The sequence below is a fragment of the Mya arenaria genome, chromosome 11 (assembly GCF_026914265.1).
Source record: "Mya arenaria isolate MELC-2E11 chromosome 11, ASM2691426v1".
Taxonomy (NCBI): Eukaryota; Metazoa; Mollusca; class Bivalvia; order Myida; family Myidae; genus Mya; species Mya arenaria.
In genome coordinates, this window is record NC_069132.1 from 28,631,864 (window position 1) to 28,652,869 (window position 21,006).

Here is a 21,006-nt window from a genome sequence, read left to right on the forward strand (position 1 = left end):
GTTTTAATGCGGGTTTTTGGATATATTTCAAATTATATTATTATTAAAGGCTTGGTTCTGCGGCATCTTGGTAACGCCACTCGATGTCGCATTATTGACAAATCTTGCACCTTTTCTTTGGACGTTTCTGGTCTGCTTCCGCTTCTATATAATGTCCTTCTAGAAAAATTCAAAGCCACGGTAGGCCGGACCATGGATCTGTTTACAAGGGTGCTGTTTACTGACTGTGGAATCTCCAAGATTGTGGCGTCTCTGTTGACCTCAGCATTCGTCTGCAAGGTTTTCATTAAGGAACGTTTGAGAAGGCTCTATAAACCATATGAAGAGGGTCAGACATGCGAGCAACGAAGGTGCGAACTATGGCGTACGATTAGGGTCTTTATTGCCGATGCAGCATCATGCTAATGTAAAATAAGCCGATGCTGCATCGGCAAAGCCCATGCAGCATCGGCAGGCTGAAGCAGCATCGACAGAGCATCATGCTGCATCGGCAAAATAATACTTGAGCATCATGCTCAAGAACAATAAAGACCCTTTCGTACAGGCTTATGTAAAATAAGTCGATGCAGCATCGGCAAAGCCTATGCACCATCGGCAGGCTGAAGCAGCATCGGCAGAGCATCATGCTGCATCGGCAAAATAATAATTGAGCATCATGCTCAAAAATAGAAGAATAAAGACCCTTTCGTACGCGCAATGCGCATAACTTTATGTTCAAAACTTTCAGGAACGCTATTTTTAGCATCGGCGCAACCAGGATGCCCGAGTAGAGATTTTCAATGTCTGATTTGGAACGCACTGGCAAATTTTGTGCAAGACGCAATACATCGCTGTTATCACGAAAACTCTTATATTTTTCGAGGCCATACTAACAGAATCTATTTTAAAATTCGATTCAAAGTAAATCCTAAATTATGATAAATTATTTACTTTGTTGAACTTATTCGGAATCAATCCTTTACATTGTTAACGCTTTCTTTTTTGTATTCTTATAAATCATTTTTGTTTAGAATATTAGGCATAAACAAATAGTTATGTTTCCTGTAATTGCTCAAAAAAGAGGGGTTTTTTTTACTTTGGGCTATAAAAGATACGGTCGGAGGGTAAAGAAAACGATCGGTCATGTTACATGAAAGATACAATTATGTGCTACAAGATTTCGACTATTTTTTTATCTGGTTTTACATATGTATCATTATTTTATATGCATATGTTTTATTTCTTCACACGTTTATGAAATCTATATATTTTAATGGGTTTTTCCCGTTTTACCATATACATATTTATTATATTTGCATCAACTGCATGTCACACCACATGTATGATTTAACTATTCTTTGTTATATCCAGTTCTTGCTACGGTGTTGCAACGTTGTAAAACGCTGTAATTAGACTACACTAATGCACAACAGAAAAATGTATGTGATCAAATGTCTATAAAACGTAAGTATAAAATGATAATTATATTATTAAACAATTAAACATGTCATAAACGATGGACAAAGCGATGGATAACTTGCCGATCAGATATCAATACCCCGCCGAGAAGGGCCATAAACAGGCAATATCGCACAGTCCAATACACAGGTATTTGAACCTTTCAAAGGCGCTGAATTTTACATAAATGCTAAAAATTACCGAGATTGACGTATCCTATAATTTAACGGAAAAGTGCATTTGAAAGTACGTATTTCAGTTTCGCAGGAACTAAAATAATCAGATAATTAGAAATATGTTAAATTTAGACCTCTGTCTGTCCCTTCTTATTTCAATGTTATGAAGGTTATCAAATAAAACCAAAATGTAAATATGACATACACTTTTAAAAAACACTGGTCATAGATAAAATGCGTGTAGCCCAATCACGCTTAATAATGATAGATTTCTATTTATGAAAGATTAAAATGGTTTTGGTCTGGATAATTGATTAACGAAAAGAAAAACTATAATGTGTCTTCTGTACATGTATATAATTATATTTTTGGGTCAAGTTGCAACTTGCTTGACCAGTTATATGGGATCTGCCCTTAACATACGAATTTAGACATAAACACGCGTCAAATGTATTTATTGTACCAAAAACAGATTTATATCCTCTTTAAATTTGTATTTATGAGTTTCTAATGGTCTGCATGCGCTGATTGCAATAAATTTGGATTAACCCTAAAGTGCCGATGCTAAAAATAGCACATAAAAAGTTATGCGCATTGCGCGTACGAAAGGGTTTTTATTGTTCTTGAGCATGATGCTCAATTATTATTTTGCCGATGCAGCATGATGCTCTGCCGATGCTGCTTCAGCCTGTCGATGCTGCATGGGCTTTGCCGATGCTGCAGGGGCTTTGCCGATGCAGCATCGGCTTATTTTACATTAGCGCGTACGAAAGGGTCTTTATTGTTCTTGAGCATGATGCTCAAGTATTATTTTGCAGATGCAGCATGATGCTCTGCCGATGCTGCTTCAGCCTGCCGATGCTGCATGGGCTTCGCCGATGCTGCATCGGCTTATTTTACATTAGCATGATGCTGCATCGGCAATAAAGACCCTAATCGTACGTCATAGCGAAGCGAAACTTGGTGTTTCTTGGTGCCCCCCCCCCCCCCCCCAATATCGGAGAATAAAAGTAATACAATAGGCTACGGTAGATCTACGCTCAAAATGCATAATTATGTATTATTTGTAAGCTACCCACCCCCACCCCCCTGCCAATAATTTCTGAAAACATTTCAATTTCGTTTCTGAGGGAGGGACGGATATCAAAAAGTTGTGCTACATCCAGCAAACGTCAATTCCTGGATGCGTCCCTGGTACCGGCATCCGAGATGACAGTTACACTGCCTAGGGAGGCCATGGAAAGTAAAACGAGCTAGCTGTACACATAAATATGACATGTTGCCGCAATTAATATAATCCTTTCTAAATATTCAATGACAAATATCCGATTCAATTATGGATATCTTTCGACAGGCGGCAATATTTAAACCGGAAAGCTAATCAAGCATGCCATTCAACATGGCGACAAAGGTTGGTGTTGATGTCAGTATATTTCACGAACACTCGACAATAGAAAAACGCAGTGCCACAATCTTCGCTGGAGTTTCATTCTTGCTAGGAGCAGTTGTCGGATGGGCGCTGAGGGGAGCTAGAATAGCGTACCTTAAAAAGAAACATGAGTTTTTAAAGAGACAAACTAAGAAAACTGAAGCAGCACTAATGAAATGACCTCATTTTTAACCCAGGTAAGCTGGACTTGATTTTATGCCCTACATATTTTCGACTCAACCGATTTTTTTTTTTTAAAGCGTATCGTAATCAATAACATTTTACAGGTATTTTTACTTTCTTTCTTAAATAAATGCTGAGTTTTATTTTATAGTTAGAGTGAACAATACTTAAAAGGTATTTTGTCAAGTTCGTGTGATTACCCAATCATGTTAAGTTACCGAATTGCCGCTTAAATTGTTTTTACGTATTTACATTACTCTGGTATGTTGTTGGTTCAATTGTAGTAGTATTCTCAACAGTATACATGCACTTACTTTCGTGTGTAAACACGCTCTAGATACTTTTTTGGTCGCTGAACTGGTATTTTTTTTTTTAATGTGTCCGTTTCTTTTCGGGCTAGTATACATACTAACAAGATGTCGGATATTGTTGACATTGAGATAGGAAAGGACGGTTTGGAAGTTGAAGCCAGTGGGACTGCTATTCTAGTTATTTCTGGTCTCGCATTTATTGCGGGGCTTGCTATTGGTGGCTATGTCGGCTTTAAGTTTGGAACAAAATGCGGAAAAAAGGATTAACTTAAAGGTATATAAAGTCACCAAAAGAATCGATGTTAAACCGGATGTATAGTTAGTGACATAAATAGCGATACGCATACAAAAATACCTCACCATCATTTTCTGGTTATTTTTCTCAATATTCTTTAAAAATAGCTCAGTGGGACATATTACCTACGATGTATGATTTATACAGTGTTACCTGAATGACAATATTTATTAGACTCTTGGTTATAATACATGATCATTTAAGTTCATGATTGTACATTATAGGGTCGCTAAATAAAGATCAATGTTAAGTGTGTTAATACCATAATGCTATACTTCATAGACAGTAAATATAAATACGTTTTTATTTCTAGTGGTCTCCATTCCAAATAGATCTACATCAACCCCTCATTTTGGCAGGCGATTCAAGGAGATATGATAATGTACAGAGGCGAACACAGCACCAAATGCCGGATAGGGAAAGGCAGAAGACCACAGCCAAAATCGACGGTGCTAGAAAAAAAACAGAAAGGAAGAATGTAGACTGACTTAAACTTAATTTCATAAACAACTAACTATTGAGATTGGCCTGTGCGAACTGTGATATCATTGTGTGTAGATGTTTTATGTAACGAGTAGCCAAAAGCAACACTATCACCCTTTGTGAGTGGGTTCATTATAAATGTAATACTCTATCATCTTGTTAATGTCTAGCTTTAATAAACTATAAATTATAAACACTTCGTTGTTTGTATTTTTTGTTACTGAGGAGTGATTTTGATTCGTCCACGAGTGATAATATAAATTATGAAATGAATTCTTTAAGAGAGATCCGTTTGAAACACAAACTACCTGAAATTATGAAAACAGCATGTGATTGAGACTGTTCATGGTATTTGATGGTACAACACTGGCCACACCCCATACAAGGCGATTTACAGCGTATTTTTTCATGAATTAACAAGACCGTCATTCAATGAACACAAAAGACCATTAAACTGCAAATAACAACAATGTGGTATTTTTCACGGGTATGCGGCACTAGTATAAAAATAAATAAATAAAAAGATAATATAATTTCAATTCAAAAATTATAATACCGATATTATACCGACAAGTGCATATCTATAAAATAAAATCAATATTTTTTTCACACTTTCGGTATTCTAATTCTTAGTTTGGAATTATAAGATTTTTTTGATTTTTTTTTAAATGATTAAGTTTGAAAATCCAGTGCCAGTGATATGCGGGTCGGAGCGTTATAATTATGTTCTTCATGTCTTTTGCCATTTGGACTGGACACTTATTCGTTTATGTAGTTGTGCGAAATATTTTGGCAATATCCGTATTGGTTTCGGGAATGGACCTCGGAAATAATTAACAGAGTTTGGAGATGGTTTGGTTTAATATTAAATATGTAAAATGCCTTCAGCATGAAGATATAATAACTGAAAAAAAGTTTTTAAATGGCCTAGCATGATCCTAATGATGAAACACAGTCTTTATACGAGAATTTCGGCCATAGGCTTAACGTGTCGGAGCCTTATTTTACAATCTAAATAATGTTCAATATATTGTCATCCGATAATAATGAAACAATGACTTGAATTGTAATAAAAACAACCAACATTTGAGTGGCAAGAGTGAATATGCAAATTCCAATCGTAAAATGCTTTTACCAACGATGAAAATTCATTACTACAATAGCAATACGATTGAGGAGAACCATTAACACCGAAACTCGCCAGTGGCGTTCTGTTTTGCATAGAAAAAATGTTGTGATGTATATAGCGTACAGAATAAATTGTCTGAGGGAATACAAGTGATATTTTATCAATGAGATACGCGCATGGTTTGAAAAATTACATCCGATAAAATTACAGGGAAAGGAACAACACAACTCCCACAAGGGTGCTTGCCATCTGGAATAAACATTCGGAAGATATTGCCATGTTTCTGCAGTATGAAGTTATTCCATGACGGCCACCATAAAGCGAATGGGAACATTTGTCTTTGAGTTCCATGACGTACCAATTTATAATTCCGTATACAGTATCATTAGGGACTGCGAAACTTTCTTGGTGACTTGATGATTAAGTGCACGTGCTGATATCAGGTCAGTTGTTCCCCTGTTTGTAATACCTCGGTAATATCGTCTGAAGATAGGTTACATGGGACGATAAATGGAACATGATGCAGTGCATTTTTTACAAGCATATGCGTAATGATTGAGTTGTTGACTTATACAGTTTTGAGTTATAAGTGTCGGGATACTACGTGTAAAAACCACTCAACTCCTTGTCGATCGTTTCAAGAACAGCACACGCTTTGAGACGTTCTTTTATTTATTGTATCCTTTTTGGTTCTTTTATGTTATCTGTTTCGGTGGTTTATTGAAATAGATCGACTAAGTATAACACGATAAACTCACTGGTGTTTTTTTTAGACCGCCTCAATCTGAGAAACGTTCACCCACAACGTAAATATATGACGTCATTTTACTACATTTCCGCTATGAGTGTTACGATGTGAATTAAAACTATTTGTGCTTACTCGGTGAAATATATTATTATCTTCTACTGAAACAAACATTTATCCTCTATTCCTTTCGGTCACCGATAGATCATAAAGGTTGAATACTTCTTTATTATTTTAATGAGAACGCAACGACTAGTAGCTAGTTTGATCATCGTGACAATGTAAGCCATTTTATTGAGGAAAATGAGTATGAGTTCATTTGTTTAGTTGATATTTTTTTACAAATAACTTTTAGCTCGATTGTGACGAAAGCATAAAGATCACTCTCGAGTCCGTTCCCAGGGTAGAAACAAATAGTGGGGTCCATTTCGAGAGGCTAGCCTACGAGATTATACCCCTGTTGGAAATCGAACAAACAACGACTGTGATGAATTAAAATGGACAACCACGCAGCAGTTTATATACTGATATACATGGAATGAATGGTTATCTGGGGAATCTGGCGAAAACACTATTAACTCTGCACATAGAAATAATAAACTATAGTATGGACAAATCCATGTAAGCTGCCATATTCGCTGCATGGAAAACAAGTCAAATATGAACTTTGTTAACTCCCTTCCGGCTTGTTCACATGGGAGATAACAACGTTTCGTATCGAATCGCAAACAGGTGTAGGTAAAGTTTTTCCCAATCAATACATATATTTTTAACAAACATATTTTTTAATAAAACTTTAACAACTCACTAAATAATGCCTTTATGGAAAATACTAATTACTGATAACAAGACTGTTATCGTGTTTTTAATAGTTGAAAACGCACAAATAGTAAATGACTGGTGATTCCTAAAAGATTTACAGTGACCAACTATTATCTCATAAGGTAGAAATACCGCTGGCCCTGCACCTTTCTTCCATATTTAACATGGTGTGCTTTATAAGAACCATTGTTTTCGATATGTTTTCATCCTTTTCGGTAAATCAAAACAATTGTATTAATTGGGGCACTGCCTCTTTGGGAGTAAGAGTGCACCTTTAACAGTCAGTACAACGTCATAAACCCTAAAGAGACTCCAATTTCACTGCAACCGTTCGTCTAATAAAAAAATATAGTAATACATATTATATTTTGTAGTTTATGCGACCATTCAAAGGCTTCTGGGCGTTAAACATCACATGCTATGTTCCAACAATTTCAAGTGTTATAAGTAATAGTTAGGCACCCTCTACCTGATTTATGGAAGTAATGCACGAGCCCTAACTTTTATAATTTCTATAACGAGGGTTGTGATATAGTGACTGCTGTTGTATGCTGTCTATAACTAGCGTGAGTGTTTCAGTAAATATCATGATTTATATGCACGCTACTTATTTCATGGTTAGGTTCCGCCTACTTTATTTTCGTATTTATATGGGGAATAATGTATAGACAAGGAACAAATACATGTAAAAGTTTGGCACCAACTTATAAAATGCGTTTTTTAAAGCAATGAGATCACAAAGTCATACACAGGACATTTTGCTCTAGGGTGGTATTCGATATTGGATCTAAGAACGATGTAGCTAATCGGAATACTTGTTGTAAATAACAAACCAATACAGTAAATGAAGGCAATGATGTATGACCATAAGATTGAGTTAAGTGGCATATTGAATACCACCCCAAAATAAACATGTTTTGAAGAAACGACATATTTGCAGAAAAATGGCATAATATAAGTTACAAATTATGCTGAAGTATTCCTTTGAGGGTTCTTTTTCCTACCCTCGTTGTCGTAAATCAGCCAGTTTATGGCCATTTTGGCATGCACGTGCCAACAAGGATAGTCCTTAAGAGTTAATAAAGTTAACGATATGAATGAATGATTTATCAGGGTAGGTATGATTGGAGGATCTCAGGGGAGATGTCTTAAACAATCATTTGTCAATCGATCAAGCTAGTACTAGAAGAAATGTATGATCAGTGATAATTACATGTTTCTTGAATCGAAACCCCAATTGGTTAATATTTAATCAAGTGACGTTTGACTTTTCTATCGATCCCGGACTCATTTCTGTAAGTTACAGACCTGCGTTAAATAGAATTTGTAAATTACGACTATCATAATATGTGGAGCTCCATATAACTCATTTTCAATGTGTTTTGTTAGTTGCCAAGCTCGAGTGTTTTATCTGTTTGAAATACACTTCATCTATTTAGTTTGCTTTCAACGCTCTGGATTAATGGCTTGATTATTGAAATCTATGAATTTACAAAATGCGAATATTATCAGTTTTTTCGTGTCCTGTAGTAATTGTTGTTTTCCTATTGAAAACATCGCTCGGATTTAGAAAGTGAACTAAGTTATTTCCAATACTTACGTATAATTTGCTTAGTGTAGACTGCAAGCATGGGAAATGGTTAGTGTTGTACTACAGTATATGATGTGACAAATAATGCCAAGTTTTCGGATTTACTTTTGATATTAATCGACGGTTAATGGTATGCTTAAATGTAATGTAAACTGAATATCTTTATCTATTCATATGGTGCTACTGTTATTGAATATTGACACATTCCCATAAACAGCAACACTACTTTAGAGTAGTATTTGAAAGCTTCATAATTCAGAAATCTTTAAACTGTATTTTACGCTCATAACTTTAGAATAGTTTAACACTGTCTTGATGCTTTAAACTTATACTTCGTTAACAGATTTTTCATATAATACAACGAAGTAGGAAATAATAATACGTGTTTTCATATTTACCAGATGCTGATAAATACTAGATTGCTTTTGTTGGATTGAATGATACGTGGCAATAAATCATTGAAGAAAAACAATATGAAAATGAAGATATGACATATCGTGTGGCGTCGTCGGTTATTTAAAAGAAGAAGATGACAATCAGGATAAAACAGTACGCGAGCTGCTCCACGTTTCACGTTGGAGATGATGGCGTCACCGTTAACGTTGATTGCGTGCCTAACCCGCACCTGACGTTAAATATGATTCAGGGAATTATGCCTCTATCTCACTATAACAGATTCTTCGAGGTGGAAATATTACAAGATTCAAAAGGTAAGTTTGTTGTTTGAGCATGATAAGATGCAATTAAAAGTAGTTTAAGAACGCATAAAATATTCAATATTTTTCTAATCAAAATTGCATATATTTTATATACAGCTTTATGGGCTTCCTTTGTTAAATATTATATCATTTCAAAGCTCCATTAAATCAGTATAAATGCTGTTAGTTTAAACCATCAATTGGTACAAATACAACGGAGCTTCAAATCCGACTCCTACCCTATGGTAATTTCCCCCTCGTTCTCATCAATTATTGATCTTTTAAACAAAATAATCACATACTTTTAAAATAGTTTTGCTTATCCTTTTAACCTTTGTTCCTACTGAAATAGTTCCTTTTTACTTCTAGACAATTTTTTCATGATCGGTACAAACAGCAAGGAGTCATCACCGGGGTCGGATCCGTCCTGGAACCTACACCTTTCACTTCGCTATCACTCAGGAGATGGGGGGATATTTACGGCGGGAGAGGGACTTAAAAGCGACAACACTTATGGGAGGAAGGGTGAGACTGTTATGACATGTACATGTAATTTAAGTTGGGTTGTTGTAAGTCTATTTTTAGAATATGATAAGCTCAAGCGAGTCTTTTCGTGGCATGTCTGTATCGCTTTATTCAAGCTTTCAGAACACATTATTTAATTTAGAAACCATTGAATTATTGTGTCAGCATAAAATAGTTGAGCAGTTTGTGTTTCTTTTTTAGTCGGAAGTTCAAACTTAGCCTATACCATTAACTGTTTGCGTCCAAGATGACGAAAAAAGATAATAACTAAACATTACAAACACATTCAGAGCTATCAGGGGCGTAGCTTGCCCTATATTCATGTGGATTCATAATTGTTCTAGGGGATCCGGGGGCATGCCCCCTCGGAATATTTTGAAAACCATGGTGCAATCTGGTGCATTCTTGGTGTTCTGAGGTGCTTTAATTATTTAGTACTGGAAAATGGACAGTTTTAGTATCATGTAGTTAGTCAAGTACGCATACTGCAACTTATGCTGATTTTTTTGTCAGAATGTGGATTCAGCCGCATACTCGCGTATAGGCAGCTACGCGCCTGGCCACATGCGTCTGTGTTAGAATTGTTTTCCCTTGTGAGACTGCTGCAAAAAGGATAATAACATCTGTACGTAACTCGAGTAATTAAGTTATAGGGATGAAAAAATCGAAAGTAAACGCGGTGTTCAATATTTTCATCGGTACAACTCACGTCTGGCTTCGAATTGTCTATAGAGACATGTACACAAGTTATATATTTGTGTTCAGAGGGAAAATCTAATTACTTTAATTCTCAAGGCACTTGACCAAACAACCGAACGTGTTCTGAGCAATCAATGGACTAACCTAACCTAACGCAGAGACTTGTTTATGACTTAAAACATAGCTAAACGACCTCTCTTGGGGCATATTTTCCCAATAAAATTCTCATCAAATATTTGGCGGAAGTGACTTATACAGTCGTTTAGATCGAAATATTAGACCATTTATACATTCTTGGAATATATAAGTGGATTATTTCGACACATACGTTACAAAAATGACAATTGTACCTATGCATTGCCACAGTTACTGAAAGTTACTGTAAGCATCACTTATGCCAAATTTGTCATAAATGTTTACAATACAAAATATTTCATTTTCAAATTGGGCACACAAAACTAAATTATCAAATGCAAATAGTTCTGTAAAATCTATAATAATGTTTGCGTAATCAATTCACGAGTGTAAACCTTAGAGGTATTTTATATTCCCCAAGTGCACCCGGGTCGTAAAACACGTGCTCTATTAGAAAACAGACTGATGTGAATATAAATTCTAGCATGCCAACGTTAACTGTAATTCTCCTTTAAGATAATACTCATAGGCGTCTGAATCATTGTTTGTCATTAAAATGTTGATTTTGTGACAAACAATGAATCAGACGCCTGTGATAACACTTATTGGAATGTTTGTGTCGGAAGTAAGGATGCAAATATTTTCGAACTCCCCACCTGTGGAATATTCCACCTCAAGCAACTTAAAACATCAATGCCCAGGGCACTCAAGAAGAAGCTGTAGGTACTAATAAGAAACGGACAACTCATTCACTATATGTGACTCATTTAAAGTCCTTGACGCAATTCCCACCATCTAATTCCAGGCGATCGTATCACTGTGTATATGGAAGAGTCATTCCCCTCTCGCTCCTTGCTTAATTTCTTTCTGAATGGACGTCTCGTGTTCCGCCAGTGGGTCGCCGTCCCCCAGCGATTCCTGTTTCCGGCCGTCGGCGTGAGCAATGGTCCCGCCGCTTTCAGAATCACCTGGCCCCATTCTGGCGCTACTTCTTGTGTCAATATGCTCACGGTAATCAAAACATATGCAATTTGTGCAATGAAAAATATACGGTTTGTGAACACGGAGTAGTGACATAAGTTAGCGACCGGTCAAACTTTAAACATAGTTTTCTTTGACTCTTAAACTACGTCAAACGGACCTTTACTTGTGGTCTGAGTTATGATTTACTAAATGAATCACTAATGTTCAAATGTTTTATTTTGCAGCTCAACTCCTCTCTGTCCAACTGGATTGGCTTTCGGAATATAATCAGGAATGACGTCAGACGTACGTTGACGTTGGTGGATTACGATGACAAGGAACGGACAGGGTTCAACGTGCAGGCTCCTAGGCCGATGGATAGAGGTAAGTTCAGCGCAACGATGTGCAGCAAGTCATGTTGACTGAATAAGAAAGCAGCGGATTTAGTGCACACTCTTTGCTTTTTTATTTAGCCTTAGGTCGTGAGGCGATTATTGGGAATATGATTTTGTATGAGATTATATTCAGCATGAACACTTCAAGTATATATTTGAATGTTACTTATCTAGCATGGGCCAGCTATACGTTTCAAATTCAGCTGCCTAAATATGAAAACGAGCCGTTTTAGCGCCGTACGGGCACATAGGCCATACCCATATTAAGTCGTCCGTGTTAATAACAGAAGTTGTGGGTTAAGCCTACAAGTTCAATGACCAATACACAGTGGTCCAGTATAAAACTTACTTTCGAATTGAATCCACGTTGGTCAGTTTTACGTGGAGGATTATGATGACAAGTTCGGCATCTGTCTACTGACCTGGAATGTTAGCTGGCTATGGTTTCTTATGCCATGATACTGCTAGATTTGGATCTGGTCGGGTCTGCATTTAAATGAAGACATTGGGCCGTTGTTCTGCACATTGCTGAAGTTATCAACGTGATTTACGCCATCGTTGTTACCTTTTAGATGTGAACTATTCTATTATGTGTCACATTTAAATATAAAGAACTACAGCTGAAACAGATGTCTCAAAACAAAACACAGCAGATCACAAGCGAATCCATTTAACTTCTGGAGAGTTAACGATTTGAAAGGTAACAATTATTGCGTCAACAACTATAGGGCCGATTGTTCAGAACTTTGTTTAAGTTAACAACGTTGTCAACATCATCATTGTTAACTTTTAAATCTTTACTGCTCTGGTAGATTAATGGATTCACTCGTGCTCTGCAGTATTTCTAATAAAATTGAAACAACTCTTTAAGAGGTTCCTCTTATATTCAAATATATTAGCATATCATCAACCATTTCAATGTTGAAAGTTAACAACAAATGTGTTAACTATGTTGTTAATTTTAAGTTCTGAACAATCAGCCCGAAGGACTTAATAGAAGTTCCGAACAGTAGGCCCACTGTAACGTTCAAAGGTGTGAACAATACTTAATGATGCAGTGTTAGCTGGACAGATTTGCTGACTCGTATGCGGGAAAAATCTTCAGTTTGATCAATAATCGCAGATGTTCATATGAACGCCAGAATTTCCTGGCCATGTGGTCAATATCAAAAGTAAGTTTCCCCCCTAAGACACAGGACTGACATTTAATCGGAAATCAATCACATCAATAATTTAAAAGCCATAACGGTAACGTACATGTGGGGTCCCAATGTTACCACAATAGGTACAGTTTATTCGATTTTCGCTGAATAATTAAGTTTATGGACGTCTTTATTTGATATTAAGTTGAGCCAATGAGTGAAGTTCTTGGTTAAGGAACTGGCTGTTGCATTTTACGACCGTAAATTAAATTTATAGCTGAAGCATTTTTTACGCCAGTTTTTCAATTATTTTCGGAATAGACACCATGCCAAATTTATAAAGACAAGACAAGACACACATTGATGTAAACTGGGAATAAGCATTTAACATGAAGTGAATAATATTATCCCAAATGGACTTGCACAAAAGAAGCTTCATTTAGGTTAACAACTTTCACTTGAATGTTAATATGGCATTTTAAACAATCCCATATGATTAGGGAATATTTTTTTTATTCATTTCAGAAAGCTGCTATTTTGAGATCGAGCTATTAACGAAGCTGGACCCCGAGTGCTGTCCGTCTCTCGGGCTGAGTTCGGCGTTCACAAGCAAATTTAAAGCGCCCAAATTGTCCCCTGGAAAAACAGGTAGGGATTTCAAATTAGTAGGCTTCCGGAATGTGCTAACATTGTAACCGCTATGCTCATTCAAGTCAGTTTGTTGCCAATGTGCCAGATCGACAGAAACGTTTTTCAAAATAACATTTATATTTGAACAAAATCACTTTTTTAGTTAAACTGGTCCTAATTTCTCGAAACTTCTTAAGCTTTACATGCTTAAGTTGCTTATTTCAATTAGACAAAACACATACAGTACTTAAATGAGATTTTGGTAAATAAAATATGGTTTATTGTGATAATCATAGAAGGATATCCTATTTAAAGTCCTATAATTACTCTTAATGCAGTTAATATCACGCGAATTGAAGACGGCAAAGAAAAATAGTGGGATAAGCTTAATCCTGTTATAAAGGACTTGAGAAGTTTAGAGAAACTGGGCCTGGACACCGTTGCAATAACTAATCGAAAGCCATAAACTGCTTAAGAGTGCTAAGAGACATCCGTTAAGTTACTGGAACAATATATATACCATATATGTAAAATATTTTTTATTAAATCACAGTAGCTACGCCCAAAACGAGGCTACTCTGACAGTTAACGATCTTAACCCTTGATTGAAACGGAGACATTAACTACATGTACAAAGTGTATGCAATAGGTTTGAGCCTTGAGAATTGTTTCAATGTTGTTGTTAATTAAATTATACATGCCAATAGTATATATTAAGCACCATTTTAATACGTTTTCGATATATAAGATATGTTCATGACATATGTTCATATGACATGTTCTTAAAAATATTTCGGAACATCTCGGTCATTTTCCATTGAAAACAACATCGGATGTATGCGTACATCGGTAGAAGTAGTTTGTAAAATAAACGTATAAATAAATTGTATATATTACCGGTAAAGTGTATTATTGCATAACTATTAAATTAATTAATTAAGATTCCCAAGAGTAAATTTATCAAGTTTCACTGCTAAATTGAAATTACTACGCGATCTACTTGCAGCGTAGTTAATTGTAAAGATCATTGTAAACCGTCCATATACATCCGAGTTTGTTTTCGATGAAAAATTGCCGATGAGTTCTGATTGCTTAGAAAAATACCATGCTTTTAAATATTGCACAGAGCTTCAGTTACTCAAGGAAATAAGAATCAACGTTGGCGATCGACTGGGTTGTGGAATTCTTTTTGACCCCAAGTGCAGCATTGAGCACCGGCGAACCCAGCTTGTTTTGGTCTATTATACATACAGAGGAAAGATTGTCTACAAGAACATTCGTCAAGTGCCCGAGGGAGGATTTTATCCATTGGTTGGTCTCCTTGTCAAAGGTATGATAAAGATCGGAGATTATTTTCCAATATTAAAGCACAATATGTTGAAAAAAAAATTAAAAGGAAATTGAAAACAACAACTGGCATTATATGTTTGATTACTGCATGTTACAAGAACAGTATTTCTGTGGTCCACTGTTTTTTAATTGTCTCCCTTCAAATAAATGTTTTAACCTTTTATTTACTTTTTTAATTTACTTTTCATAATAACTTTAACAGTTTGAATGGAATATTGTAAAACATGAAGCATCAATAGATGGCATTGTGCTATAATGGGTGGTTCGAGAATCATATACTCGAGGACCGATTTTTACCAATTTGTCTCCCCTATAGAAAAAAAATGATATAAAAATGTAAGAAACTTAATACAATTGAAATATTGGTGAATGGCAATAGATACACTTAAAATTACCTCTTCTTTTATTTCCTATTGATCTCTTTTGACAAACAAGTATGTTGTATATACTCGTATATAAACATTTGAGAAAGAGAGTGAAACTCTTAAACGAGTTGATTAGAATATATGTGTACCGATTTGTAACTTGGTATACAGGAAGTATATAGGAAGTGTGTATGGAGACCTTTTATGGGATTGCGTTTCAGGTCCCTAGGGTGAAGGTCAAGGCCACTGTTACTAAAATAGATAACCGTTTGGTACTGAATACCTTTAGTTAGGATTGACATATTCTGATCAAACTTGGTATGTAGGAAGAGTTAATGGATGACTTACATGCATTTTGGGCCTCTATGGTTAAGGTCAAGGTCACTGTAGCTAAAAAAGAAGTTAAAACTGAATCTCACAACGGCTAGTCATTGAAATCCTGGTTTCGTCGCATTGCTGCATTTCTTGTTTACCTTTTTATTGCTTTTGACAGGCACATATTTCAACATTATTGTATTCATTTCAATAACAAAGCGGTGTATAGTCGAGCGCGCTGGCGTACGTCAGCTCTTGTTATATATATTTTATATATAAAACTACATCTATTTTGATATTACTCTTGTTTTGTAAACTTGAACATATTGCAAGAACTGTACTGTTAACACAAGTTTATTGACAATCCAATACGCTTTATTAATCTTTACACATGATTTGTTTACTGAAAATAAGAACTTTGTATAAAATTCAATACAATTTGAAAAATGTTTATAATCTGGAAGCAACATTGTACTGCCTGTCACATATTTGCAGTTATCCCGATTGACTTAACATGCCTTCAAATTGCTAAATCGGAACACTTCGGCCATTTTCCATCGAAAAGAACCTCGGATGTATATGGACTATGGACGGTTTATAATGTTAGAATTCTTTACCTTTATCTACGCTGCAAGTAGATCGCGTAGTAATTTTAGTTTAGCAGTTAAACCAAAGGATTTTACTCTTAAGATTCTATATATTACTATGCAATTTTACACTTTTGGAATTATTTTAAACTGATTAATACAAATTACACACAAAAACACTACATTAAATTAATATTTTTTTATTATTAATTTTACGAACTACTTCTACTAATTCACCGGCATACATCAGATGTTGTTTGCGATGAAAAATGGCCGAGATGTTCCGATTGCATATTGCTATAAATCAGGGCCCTTCCTGTGACCGCTCGAGTTTTGTTAGGGAAATGGTCTATCACGTTCCATGGTTTGCCTCAATGCCAGAATATGAGCGATCAACACACAGTCATTTTTGTCATCTAAATATTTCAAATATATAATGATGGGCTTAGCATTTTTATAAATTCTGCTGGCTCGATTTTAAATTGTATTTTGTCCATTTTTTTCTTTCAGATGATTCAGTCAAGGTATGGTACCCTGCCACCCGAACATTTGCTCTGCCGGACCGGACTATTTTTGACATATGGCGACCAGTGTATGACAACTTCCGGTTTAGCGAATCCATACACTTTCCGGTAGTCGAATCCTCGGTCAAGGGCGGTAGACAAGCATTTGTGGATGTCGATAACATAACGCAGGCTGACACTCAGACCAATTCTATACAATGCATATGCAGCTATGAAAACCAGTGCTTCTTTAAAATCACAGTGTTAGAAATTGGTATGTGACTATACATTTCAGTTTTTTTTTGTACAGACGCGCATTTTTTTACAGCATTCTTGAAAGGATTTTGTTGAAATTTTTTAACTTGAAATCCAGATTAGTATTCAGTAAACTTCATATCCTCTAAGGTATCACACTATTTAATACACATTACTTATTTTCGTGTGTGGATGTGTACTTTTTATTAAATTAACCAAAGAGAGGGGAAAACATAACAATGCATAACATCGCATATTTCAGACGCCGAATGTCAAATACAAATTGGAGCAGCGCTGAACGATTTCCCAATTGATGGAATAGACCTTCGCCACAGAAAGCAAAGAGCCTTCTTCGTTTCCAGAAATACAGAAAATACATACCCGGTGAAAGAAGGTGAACGAATGTTCACGATCATTTCTAACAATTAAGATATCTTTTTAGGCCACCGATTTATAATGTATATATTTATCGGCTAATTTAAGACCAATTTAAACCAGAGTTGTCGCAAAAAGACTTCCCATGGTTTTCAATCGGTCGACGACCAGTCGGCGACTGATCGGCTACGGATCGTCCACTGGTTGCCGACGTGTTTTTTGTCAGCAGCTCAACGCCGACCACTTGGCGATTGGTTGCCGATTGGTTTTTGACTAATCTCCGGTAATTCAAGGATAAGAGTTTCTTGCCTGAAAATGAATGTGTACTGCTCGGCATGGTACCAACGAGAGATACGGAAGAGACCTCTGCCGCTCTCACAACCCCGAAACCGGCGCGGCAGTCGGAAAGGGAGTTGGTGAGGCCAGATGGGGCAGAGATCCTGGGCCGGTATTCACAAAACATCTTACGTCATTTCTTATCTTAAGTCATTTTCCTAAGTTAGCATCTCACTGATCATTTGATATAATGATTAAAAGTTTTCTGAAATACTTTATCGACATTGATTTTATTGAATACCGATACTGTTATTTTAAAAACTCTTATACATTCATTTTAATTTGACCATGAAAAAAAATAAGAAATCTACTTCAGTTAAGAAATGACTTACGATGTGTTATGAATACCGGTGACGATAAACCAGATGACGTAGATGAATGGTAATTAGAATAACAACTTACGCAGCATTTTCTTCTCAGTGGCATAGCCATGCTCCATCTTTCTCCTTCAATATTTTAAATAATGCTAGATTTGTTCGGGCTGACCTAACCATGAACGTGAAAGGTTGACGACCCTAGTAAGATCATAGGCAACCACTCGCCAACTAGTCGTTAAATGTCGCCAAGTAGTCGCCAATCTGTCGTTTACCTTTTGCCGACAGTCGTATGAGCGGACGACGATCGCCAATTGGTCGCAGGACCTATCGCCAAGTATCCATCGACTAATTCAACCATCATTTTCCTGGTTTTGGTTGCAAGAGGTTGTCGTGAAACGCCGTAAATTCTAGTCGTCGTAGGTATTGAGTTAGTCGTAAGCTATGAGTGATTGTGGCTTAATAGTACCATGTTGTTTTTGCCTTACAGGTGACAGTGTTTGCTGTTGCATCAAAAAGGCCGGTCAGGGAGAAACCGAAGTTTACTTCTTAGTCAACAACTCTATTGGGCAGCGTATTGTATTAAAACACAACCTTCTCGACACATACTACCCTATTGTTTGCTTTACTCCCGGAAGCGCTCAAATAAGGATCACGTGGCCATATCACGTGAATTCAAAAACAGCTCAAGCTGTCTCGGAGGAGGAAATGATGTTGACATTGGTAAGAAATACTACGAGAAATAGTGTATATGCCTTTCAAGTGTATTCATTTAAAACACTTCCGATCTACTTTAAAACAACAACACACACAGCAATACATGCACTACCACTCCTGTACCATCATTCTTGTATCATCAAATGCAGATAAATGGATCCGGAAATGGTAGTTTGGGCTGAAGGCCGCATCCCTACATACATAAGTACCGCAAATAAAAATTGGGTATCGTCAGATCTACATTTTGGCATGGCATGTTTAAAAAAGTAATGCTCCGGGTTAAACAAAATTGGTAGTATGTTGTTATACGGTTTAAAATAGTGAGAATTAAAAATACCAATTTATTTAAATACGTTTATAAGATCTCAACGTTAATGTGAATTTGAAAGCATGCCGAATTATCTGAAATAAATCTTTTTGAAGAATCGAGGGAAATATATAATTATTGATACGCAGAAAATGGAAATGTGTTGACTTAAAGACTCTGTCTTATTTTAACTATTACAAATAGTCAAAACGTCCACATCCAACATCGGGTTTCATTTAATTAACTGTTAACTAGCAAAAACCTTGCAAAATAAAAGCAATGTACATATATTCCAGTACATATTGCTTTATCAGTTACTGTTATGAAACTAGCTAATTCTATTCAATAAAAAAAAATCAATCAATTTACATAACCTCTTCTTAGATAATGACAAACATTTATCAGTAACAGTCTGAGGCCCATCAAAAGATTTTTTGGATTCAATTTTTATTGCCAGTGAACACAATTAAAAAAAGTAAAACCACGCTTGTCGCGCCTACAGCCTGTCAACGCTTTCAGCGCTTTCATCAATAATGTTCATATTATATTGCTTGTCAGATTTTCATAGAAATTCAAAAAGAAATCGCCGGTTTGCCGAAATGATCGATCAGTCTTACATGGTAGACACAATGATGAATATTGTTTCGGAAATTACACATTATCATGCCTGTAAGTGAGGATGAAATACCCATCATACGTATACGTTAAATATAAGTTTCCACCTCAAAAAATCTGGCTATCATACAGTGGCTTTGCAATGATATTTTTGTGAGACTACTTTTAAGTATTTTCAATTAATATTCCAGAAAGGGGGTGTCGAAGAATTTGAAGACGTGATGTTGATTCGTGAGACACAAACCAAAGAGGATGACGATGCAACCACAAGAATTACTCCTGACGAGGAAAATGGTGTGGTTGATGCTAATGATGAAGATGAAGAACACGATAATGAGGACAATGTGTTCACCCCGGTGAGCGACAGAGCGAGTCTTTCAGGGCCATTTCCAGGCCCAGCAAGTTACAACGAACCACACACATCGTCCGACAGAGGAGGCAAGAAAAAGAAACATGGGTCCAGGGGAAGGGTATCTAAAAGTGGGGCATGTGCAATTCTTTGAGGTATCGACGGATCTATTAACCAGGGCCGTGATATTTTAAAGACTCAATGGATTAGAAGAGACTTAGTTGAAACAAAATTAACATTCACATGGTTAAGAAACGTTCATACGGAACATCTTTCAAGCACAAATCAATGTATGGTAGGACTAGAAATGTGCAGGATTCGTGCACTGAATTATCCTCCATAAAATATTTTATTCCATTTAGCAGCATTTTCGGTGTTTTTAAGAATATGCAATAATAACATTTTGGTATTTATTTTAAAATGATACGGAAACAATGATGTATTTTGACTCACTTTTGAGATCTTTCTTATCAATTTCGGAGGATGTTTTTCTTATACACACCTTCGCCATACATTTATATACTATTATTTTTTATTTGTACATAAGATGCATGTTTATTATTAATTCACTAATTTGAAGTGCATAGGTTTACCTCACATATTCAATTTATATATTATTTTTGTTTTATTATCTGTAAAAATGTTGAACATTTGATCAATGGTTGTTACTGTTAAGGACCATTTTGCACTTTTAAAGCTCAATTTATGCTATGCATTTAATCTTATTTTAATAAAAATGCTGAAACAAGTCTACTGCTTGGCTTTTCATTTTGTACATCGAGCGGGCACACGGGTGGCGGGATCAAACGTCGTGGCACTGAATAACTTTT

The 21,006-nt window shown here is 36.0% G+C and overlaps 1 protein-coding gene and 1 long non-coding RNA gene across 3 annotated transcripts; both read left to right on the forward strand.

Annotated features, from left to right (window-relative positions):
- The first annotated feature begins 3,250 nt into the window (after positions 1–3,250).
- Positions 3,251–4,510, forward strand: LOC128209576 (uncharacterized). The gene is made up of 2 exons (XR_008257026.1): positions 3,251–3,810; positions 4,145–4,510. It is a non-coding gene; the product is annotated as an uncharacterized LOC128209576 (long non-coding RNA).
- A 3,940-nt stretch (positions 4,511–8,450) lies between these two features.
- Positions 8,451–20,754, forward strand: LOC128209753 (uncharacterized). Of its 2 annotated transcripts, none has more exons than XM_052913941.1 (11): positions 8,451–8,649; positions 9,003–9,311; positions 9,669–9,824; positions 11,464–11,669; positions 11,867–12,005; positions 13,684–13,806; positions 14,915–15,118; positions 16,916–17,182; positions 17,426–17,557; positions 18,679–18,911; positions 20,019–20,754. In XM_052913941.1, exons 2-11 carry the CDS (start codon positions 9,131–9,133, stop codon positions 20,328–20,330), a joined length of 1,953 nt encoding a protein of 650 aa, XP_052769901.1. In that variant the 5' UTR covers positions 8,451–8,649; positions 9,003–9,130; the 3' UTR covers positions 20,331–20,754. The 2 variants fall into 2 exon arrangements, with proteins under 2 accessions (XP_052769901.1, XP_052769900.1); XM_052913940.1 differs by lacking the exon at positions 8,451–8,649 and adding an exon at positions 8,681–8,731.
- Positions 20,755–21,006: the final 252 nt, after the last annotated feature.

Coding starts and splice junctions, on each gene's coding strand:
- LOC128209753 (XM_052913941.1), top strand. CDS start 9,131: ATGACAATCAGGATAAAACAGTACGCGAGCTGCTCCACGTTTCACGTT. Junction 9,312..9,668: donor AATATTACAAGATTCAAAAG/GTAAGTTTGTTG, acceptor TTTTACTTCTAG/ACAATTTTTTCATGATCGGT. Junction 15,119..16,915: donor GGTTGGTCTCCTTGTCAAAG/GTATGATAAAGA, acceptor TTTTTCTTTCAG/ATGATTCAGTCAAGGTATGG.